The 10,000-nt window shown below is 35.3% G+C and overlaps 1 protein-coding gene across 1 annotated transcript; it reads left to right on the top strand.

The window, feature by feature from the left end:
- Positions 1–5,563: 5,563 nt before the first annotated feature.
- Positions 5,564–7,124, top strand: LOC115231288 (5-hydroxytryptamine receptor 1E-like; the record flags this gene model as incomplete). The annotated part of the gene is made up of 1 exon (XM_029801347.2): positions 5,564–7,124. A coding segment is annotated over one exon (1,332 nt), but the record flags the coding sequence as incomplete, so codon positions are not given.
- Positions 7,125–10,000: the final 2,876 nt, after the last annotated feature.

The raw sequence follows: 10,000 nt of genomic DNA, 5'->3' as shown, positions 1-10,000 counted from the left end.
ACATAACACACACATGTATACAGACATACGACAGACGGGCACACAGATATGTATGTACTCTCTCGCTCCCTCTTCTTTCTTTCTCTCTCACCCTTTCTCTCTCTCTCACACACACATATGTATGGATGTACATTTTTTATGTGACATGGGATTTTTGGATTAGAATTTCATTATTGTTTGAATTGATATCCTGTTCTCTACATATACACGTATGTGTGTATATATATGCATTATACATATATATAATATATATGAATGCACACTTGCATCTATATATATATGTATGTATGTATGTACGTATGTATATGTACATGTATCTATCCATTTATATATAGATGTTTGGATGTATGCATGTATGCATGTATCTATATATGTATGTATTATGTTTGTATGTTTGCATGTATGTATGTGTATTTGCATGTATGTATGCATATATGTATGTATGCATGTATGTTTATATACATCTATATATATATATATGTATTATGTATGCACGTATGCATGCATGTTTGCATGTACGTATGTAATATACAACTATATATATAATATATATATATATATATATATATATATGTAGTATGTATGCATGTATGTATGCATATATGTGTGTATGTATGCATGTATGTTTGCTTGTATGTATATTTATCTATCATTCTATCTATCTATCTATCTATGTGTGTGTGTGTGTGAAATAGAAGAATATAGATTTGGGTGTGAGTTGGTGTATTATTATTTCGGGGTTTGTTGTGTTTGTTTTTGTTCTTTATGTGTATTGTTAGGTTATGTGCACGTGCGTGCTGACAGCGCTTGTGTGTATGTGTAGATACTGACGACGACGACGACGATGACAAGGTTGCTGCTGATGGTGATGATGATGATGATGATGACGACGATGAAGACTACGACGAAGACTACGACGACGACGACGATGATGATGATGACGATGAAAACCATGACTATGATGATGATGATGATGATGATAATGACCATGGTGGTCATGATGATGATGATGATGATAACGAGGGCATTGATAATGATGCTAATGCTGACGGTGATGATGTTGATTATGATGATGATGGTGACGATGCCGACGGCGACAATGTTAGCGATGATAATGATGGTGATGATGATAATGAGGATGATGATAGTGGTGATAATGATAAAGATTCGTTCACAAAACTGCCGAGTTATCAATTCAAGAGACAATAGTTTTTTGTTTTTGTTTTTTCCTATCGGGAATTGATTAGATGCTCCTTTTGTGTTTGTGTCCAGGTTTGTGCAATCAGGAATGATTGTAGAATGTATGTTTATGTGTTTGTATGCATGTGTGTGGTGTGTGCCTGCGCGTGTAAATACAGCCCCCACCCGCACACATATATGTAAATATGTATACAAACTCACACACACACGCACACACACATATCTATATACGTATATATACACATATATACACAGGTATATATGATTATATACCTATATATATATATATGCGTATATATACATGCATACACATGAATATATATATGTATATATTTGTGTGTATGCGTGTGTATGTATGTATATTTATATATATATATGTATATATATATATATAAACACACACATATATATGAATATACAGATATGTGTTTGAGTGTGTGTGTGTGTGCGAGTGAGCGTGTGTGTATGTGTGTGTGTAAGTATGTGTGTGTGTGTGTGTGTGTGTGTGTGTGTGTGTGTGTTGGGCGACAGGAAAAGGTACTGAATGAATTAAATTGGAATAAGATAAAGAGATTGATAGAGAGAGGGGAAGAGAGAGGAAGAAAGAGTGATAATAAAGGTTAGTTCACGTTAAAGGTGTGGGTAGAGTATGCAAATAAGCATAAAAACAGAGAGAGAGCGAGGGGGGAACAAGAGAATGAGAGGAATAGGCAGAGTAGAAAGAATATGAGAGGAAACATATATTAGGGAGAAAGGAGAGAAAGACAAATAGGAGAATATGAAGAAAGGCTTGAGAGTGAGATTCTACAGACAGGAGAGAGAGAGAGACAGAGGGTGGGGAAGAGAGAATTAGAAAAATAGGGAGAGATGAAAGGGCGAATGACAATGTATGCATTACGTAAATAAATATATCAACTCAGCATGAATGGAAACAGCATGAACGCTCTAAAAGAGCGACCCAGGGGCAACAATTGATGAACGTTAATTGGTGTGCGAATTGTCTAGAAATTAGTTGTATTGTAAACCATTCTAACATACATGTGGATGGATTGATACGGGAAAAAGCAGTTTTCTACAAGATATGGCGCAGGATTGCCTGTGTGGTAAGTAGCTTGTTTACCAAACACATGGTTCCGGGTTCAGTCCCACTGCGTTGCACCTTGGGCAAGTGTCTTCTACTATAGCCTCGAGATGACCAAAGCCTTGTGAGTGGATTGTTAGACGGAAACTGAAAGAAGCCCGTCGGATATATATATATATATATAATATATATATATATATATATATATATATATAAATATATATATATATATATATATATTCGTGTGTGTGTTTGTGTGTCTGTATTTGTCCCCCTAGCATTGCTTGACAACCGATGCTGGTGTGTTTATGTCCCCGTTACTTAGCGGTTCGACAAAAGAGACCGATAGAATATGTACTGGGCTTACAAAAAAGAATAAGTCCCGGGGTCGAGTTGTTCGATTAAAGGCGGTGCTCCAGCATGGCCACAGTCAAATGACTGAAACAAGTAAAAGAGTAAAAGAGAGTAAAAGAGTATACAAGACCAAAAATATAAATAGCGTGTCATTTCTGAAGGAGCGTGGCTTAGTGGTTAGGGTGTCAGCATCATGATCGTAAGATTGTGGTTTCGTTTCCTGGACCGGACGAAGCGTTGTGTTCTTGAACAAAACACTTAATTTCACGTTGCTCCAGTCCACTCAGCTGGCAAAAATGAGTAACGCTGCGATGGACTGGCGTCCCGTCCAGCTGGGGAACACATACACCATAGAAACCGGGAAACTGGGCCCATGACACTGGCTAGGCTTGAAAAGGGCGACATTTATCGTTATATTTATTTCTAGTTTTAAGCACAAGAGCAGATTTCTTTCTCCCGACATGAAACATTAAGTAATTTGCCTTAAGTAAGATACTCTGTACATAATATATGTAGATATATATCTGTGTAAATGTGTACGTGGCGGCAGTCGATGAGAACGGTAAAAATTTGTTAAATTAACAGTTGTTAAAATAGCTATAGTCATTTAGCACCAAATATCTACGGATCAATAAGTGCAAGTATCTAAATCGTACATAGAGATGTTATTACTAGTGTAGACTCACTCACATACAGATATATATACATATATATATGCGTGTGTGTGTGTGTGTGTGTTGTGTATGCATATATATGTATATATATGTGTATATATATATATATACATATACATATATATACATACATACACACACACAGATATATATATATATATGTATATATACATATATATATATATATGTATATATATATATATACACATACACACATACATATACATACACACACACACACACACAACATATACATACTATATTATATATATATATATATATATATATATATATATATATATATATATATACACATACACACTGACACAGTAAACATATGGTATATTCTTGTTGCCAAGTGTTTATAGAAAGAATAGATTGTGCGTTATTATAACATATTTTAACTCAGATGTCACTTTAATTAAACGCTCGCTTTCATGTACAGTATTTCCACGCGTATATATATATATATGTGTGTGTGTGTGTGTGTGTGTGTGTGGTGTGTGGTGTGTGTGTATAGTCATGCATTTGTATTTAAAAACATGTATGGTTATGTATATTGTGGTGCGCATATTTATATCCAAATGCATGTACATATGTATGTGTATATATATATATGTATATATATATATATATATATATATGTATATATGTATTATATATACATGCATACATATATATATATATATATATATATATATATACGATATATACGGTGAGAGAGAGAGAAAGAGAGAGAGAGTGAGGGAGATAGAATGAGGTAGACATGTATATATATATATATATAGATAGATAGATAGATAGATAGATAGATAGATAGATAGATATGGTGAGGTATATGTAAGCATATTGAGACCCACACATTCACACACACATACGCACACGCAGGCAGAATGTCATACACACACACACACACACACGCGCGCACACATACAAACAAACAACCATGAAAAATGCATGTGCACAAATAGTCATTTCGTTCTTATCAAGTAATTGAATTTTCTGTTTATTCTCGAATGTTCTAATGGTATCATCGCTATACATCAGGATCTTTCTGTTTTATTTAGTTTCTCATATTTTCCCTCGTTCACTTCGTCTGCAACTACAAAAAGAAAAAAAAATCGCTAATAACGTTTATTTTGGTCCACAGTTACCAAACGATTCACTTATCTCATTGTTTATATTACAATGATAGTTTGAAACGGTTTCAAACTTTGGTTCGAGGCCAGCAATTTTTGGAGGAGGTGTAAGTCGATTATATCGACCCCAGTACACAACTGGTACTTATTTTATACACCACGAAAGGATGAAAAGTTAGCGTCGGCGGAATCTCAGTTCAGAACGTGAAGACGGACGGATTGCCGCTATGCATTTTGTCCGGCATGCTAACGATTCTTCTCTACTCTAGGCACAAGGCCCGAAATTTTGGGGGAGGAGGCCAGTGGATTAGATCGACCTCAGTACGGAACTGGTACTTAATTTATCGACCCCGAAAGGATGAAAAGGAAAGTTGGCACCGGCGGAATTTGAACTCAGAACATAAAGATGGACAATATGCGGCCAAGCATTTTGCGCGGTGTGCTAACGATTCTGCCAGCCCACCGACTTTATTTATATTACAATATTCCTTTCTACTATAGGCACAAGGCCTGAAATTTCGGGGTAGGGAGAGATAAGTCTACCATAACGACACCAATGCACAACTGGTACTTATTTTACCGACCCCAGAAGAATGAAAGGCAAAGTTGACCTTGGGGGAATTTGAACTCAGATCGTAGAGATGGACGAAATGCCTTTAAACATTTTGCCCGGCGTGCTAACGACTCTGCCAGTTCAACGCATTATAATAATCTTTTCTACAATAGGCACAAGGCCTGAAATGCGTGGGGGGGGGCTAAGTCGATCACATGGACTCAGGTGCATAACTGGTACTCCATTTATTTACTTATATCTCTGACTCCTCAGATTTTTTGAATGCTGGACTACTGGTTTTAAATTGATATTAAAATTAATATTAATTTATCTCCCTCAATTTTTATATATATATATATATATTATAACAATATAACAATAATGTGTTTCCTTGGCACGATACCACGAATTATATATAATATATGCATTTGTCTCCCAGTGTATGATTCTTTATAAGTTTGTTCTTTTAATCTGTGACGTAAAGATAATCTTTATTTTCATATTACTTAATTCGAATCTTCATTATTTATTAATCTTTCCTTTTTCTTTTTTTCTATTTCAGACAATATGCAAACTCTTCGGATTTCTCTTCAACCTGTTTTCAATCGCATCCATACTCTCCATCGTGGCCATAGCACTTGATCGTTATTCAGCCATCATCCACTGTCTAGAATATTCTTCCTGGTCAGCATACAAATATGTTGGCAGTCTCACGGCTTGGATCTGGTTGCAGGCCACTGGCTCAGCATTCATGCCGCTGTTTGGTGTAGGCAGTTATTGTGTACAGAATTTCCTCTGCGTTGCCGTTTGGTCCAATGTAGCCTACATCGTTCTCATGTGCATCTTGAACTTCTTCATCCCTCTGTTTCTCATGCTTTTTTGTTATATCACAATAATCAAGGTTGCACGCTGTCATGCAACACGCATAACAGCCGTGCAATCGCAGGCGAGAAAATTTTCCGATATAGACATGACAGGACCGGTCGCCACTGCCATCGCGCATCCTCTTCGACGGTTGTCAATGATCAGCTTTCCCACTGCCACCAACATGGAATACGAAGGCATAGATCAACTTCACGGAGCCTTCACTAGCGACATCGAACAAGACACCTTTAGTGACCTTGACAGTTATTCTCCAATAAATCTAACTGTGCCAGGAATTCGGAGGGACATCAGAACAGGCATCCGATTGTTGGGTGCTATTTTGGCTTACGTCGTTTTCTATTTCACCTACGTTTACGTGAAAATGACTGACCAAAACAGTAGCTCAATATCACATCTGGAGGTCTTTGGAACTTGGATGTGTCTGTTGTCCAGCGTCTGTAATCCATTCCTTTACGCGATCGTTAGTAAGCGTTTCCGATTGGCCGTACGGCGACTTTGTCAACAGAGAAGAAAACGCCCTACTCATATTAAAAACCGATGTCCTTTACAAAAAGTTCAAAATATTCCGCCTAGAATATGGCAGCGGAGGAGGGCTGGTTCCTCCAGTAGTGATCCAACGTCGGAAAAGGTGAATGTAAACGAAAAAAGAATGCCTTCTCTATTATCTCTTCCTTCATTAGCACAAATTCAAAACACTCCAAAGGAGAAGCATCAAAAAGAGGAAGCAGTGTCTGTGGTTAAAAGCACTCGATTCTTAGAAGTGCCACACGCTCATGCAAGTAGAGTTCAAACAAGTACTAATGTTTCAGAATCCAAAACAAAAATTCCGGTTAATGGAATGGCCATAACAGTTCCAACAGAATCAAAGAATGGTTTAATAAAAAAATGGCTAAAATTTCGATCGGAATCGATCGGAAAGACGAAGAAAAAATCTGAGCAGGACTCGGATGTGTTTTGTGGTGAAAATAAAGCAAATATTAAAATCCAGGTTGATTTGGTTGGTACATAATTTTCTTATTTATTTTAAGAAATGTAACACTGAACGAATGTTCAAAAAGTCATTTCGGAACAAAAAAAAATTAAATTAACTATATTTTGAAAAAATTAAAATAATTCCAAAACTTTGACTTTTCATAATGGTTCGCAAACATTCTGAACTTGGATAGAACGCGTATCTGTGTTATTTGAAGAAAGTTAAATAATAGAAGAAAAAATACTTTTAATTTTAAACAGTTTTCTTCAACAGATGTCTAGTTTTGATGCAGGTGTCATACACTTTTATTTACTGTTGACGTTTGTCTTTTTACTTTTTCTTTTTTTATTTCTTCAAATCTATCTATATTTATCTATATATGTATGTACATACATATATATACATAAAAGTATCTTTGTATATATACATACATGCATATATATATATATATATATATTATATATATATATATATATATATATATATATATATATCTTTGTATACATATATATATATACATACATACACACACACATATATAAATATATATATATATGAGTACCTTTGTATATATATATATATATATATATATATATATATATATATATATATATATATATCATGTCTGCCCACATGGATATCATGCCGTTTACACACATCTTAGATTCATTGTAAAGTCCATTGTTTGACTCTTTAGTTTTTCTCAACATTCCTCTTATAAAAAAGAAAGTTCTGAAGTTCTTCTTTACCTTTTATTCTTCTTGAATCAAAAGCAAAACAAACTAGCGTATAGAATTAAAAAAAAAAGAAAAACAAGGAATACAATTGGAATTAGAAGTTACCGCAGTGTTGGTGGTGTTACGATGATGAAGAGAAGAAAGTGGAAGAGAAAGAACATGAGAAAACATTGGTCGCAATGTTTTTTTTTTTTTTTGCTTTGTACTTTTTTTTTCAAACTACACGTCTGGTTAGTTTCACAACGTATTATCGAGGACGAAGTTATCTGGCGTTGAGAAGAGAATAAAATATTTTAAGTTTGAACATCGTGCCAAGAGATTAAAGATAATTACTGTTCATTTTAAATTGAATTATTATTATATAATTTAGTTCGTTTGAAGAAACTTCTATCAAAAAATAGGGTGGAGAAATATCAATTAAAAACGTGTTATGTGATGATAAAATATCAAAACCAAGCCATTTACATTTTTCTTTAAGGTCAAGCCTTGATGTTTAATGAATTTTTTTTTTTATTAATGAGACAAGTATTGAGCTAAATTGTTTTAGTATTTTCCAGTTAGTTTTCAATTCGCTCTTGTTTATTGTTATTGTAGTTATTATTACTACCAAATATACTATCCGTTGGTACAGTGCCAGGGAACTGCACACTTCAGGGTGATTCCATTGCAGATATATGTAAATGGCTTCGTACCATTGCCAAATTCATAAAACCAATAGTACAGTGCCTCGTTACGAAGGAAATATCACCTTATTTTCACGTTCTTGACCGATGTTTTAAAATTCAAAAGATTATCTAAGTGGTGTAAATATATTTTCAAATGGTAGCAATTTACAAAAAACATCGCTATGTAGTTAAGAAATTCGCTGGATAATCGTGGGTATCCAAGTTGGATCCGCTATGCAGCGCCATGGGTAGGTAAGTGTTTTATGCTACTAAAACGTATTGGGTCAGGTCTTGTGAAGGAAATTGGGGAGACGAATATTGTAAAGAAATCTGCAAATTGGCTTATATTATATCTGTTCTCAAGGCGGCGAGCTGTCAGAATCTTTAGCAAGCCGGGCGAAATGCTTAGCGGTATTTCGTCTGCCGTTACGCTCTGAGTTCAAATTCCGCCGAAGTCGACTTTGCCTTTCATCCTTTCGGGGTCGATTAATTAAGTACCAGTTACACACTGGGGTCGATATAATCGACTTAATCCGTTTGTCTGTCCTTGATTGTCCCCTCTGTGTTTAGCCCCTTGTGGGTCGTAAAGAAATAGGTATTTCGTCTGCCGCTACGTTCTGAGTTCAAATTCCGCCAAGGTCGACTTTGCCTTTCATCCTTTCGGCGTCGATTAAATAAGTACCGGTTATAATCCCCTCCTCCCAAGCCGCCCCTGCTGCAAAAATTTGAAATTATATCTGTTTTCGTTCAATGTTGGGTTGTCAGATAAAATCGTCCATTTTTACACACACACACACGCATATATACATATATCTGTGTGTATGCATGTATATTAATCCTTTCCAATGTTATCTGAATTAACACGAAAAATATTTTTAATCGTAGCGTTTATGTGTTTTAACTTTTGTTTACCATTTTTGAAATTCGAATAAAATTCACCTCTTTTCACACACAAGACTATGGAGTGCCAAGTAAGAAAGCAAAATCGAATGAATTTATCTTACAAATCAATATATGAAAGCCATTTTCTAGTTGAACACCACTACCTGGGCCTTGATTGCCTTTAGCAGAATCCACTCTGTTGAACGCATTTAGACCGGCGTTCTAGTTTGGGGATAATTAATAACTTATGAGCTGTGGTCTTCTTCTGCCTTTTCTCCTCCTGGTCTCGGATGTCATTCATACAAACGGTTAAGAACGCAGTCTTTCATCCGATTAATAAATCACTAACAAAATAATTAATTTCGTACGCAGATAAACCTCAGGTTCATGAACAGGGATGCGATTTGAAACAGTGTGGTGTTCATACGTGCCTTCTTTGTCGAGAGCATTAGAAACGAACGTGGAAATGAAATGAATACGTAAAAGAATCGAAACCTTGATTCGCACTCTCCTTGCCAGAATGTAACCAATATTCAACGAGACTCGTCACTGCCACGTATATAAAATATATATATATATATATATATAATTATATAATTAATATTTTAATTACGATCGCCTTTATAAGTATATTTTCATAGAGAATGGAGTCTGTGTTGCTAGTGCCGGTCAGCCTTGATTTAATAAACTTTTGACCATAGCTTATCTAAGACTACATTATCAATGGTAGCCTTCCTAATTAAGACAATAGAAAGTGTTTTGAGGGATATTTGGTTGCTATTTCTAGCAGGTAGATCGTCCAGCTTTGATACTCCTTCATCGGAAATATTTGTATGTGTGTGTGTTTGCCGCGGGAG

This window comes from Octopus sinensis, unplaced genomic scaffold (genome assembly GCF_006345805.1).
Source record: "Octopus sinensis unplaced genomic scaffold, ASM634580v1 Contig18071, whole genome shotgun sequence".
Taxonomy (NCBI): domain Eukaryota; kingdom Metazoa; phylum Mollusca; class Cephalopoda; order Octopoda; family Octopodidae; genus Octopus; species Octopus sinensis.
The sequence above is the reverse complement of the archived record's forward strand: the minus strand, read 5'-3'. Positions and strand labels throughout refer to the sequence as shown.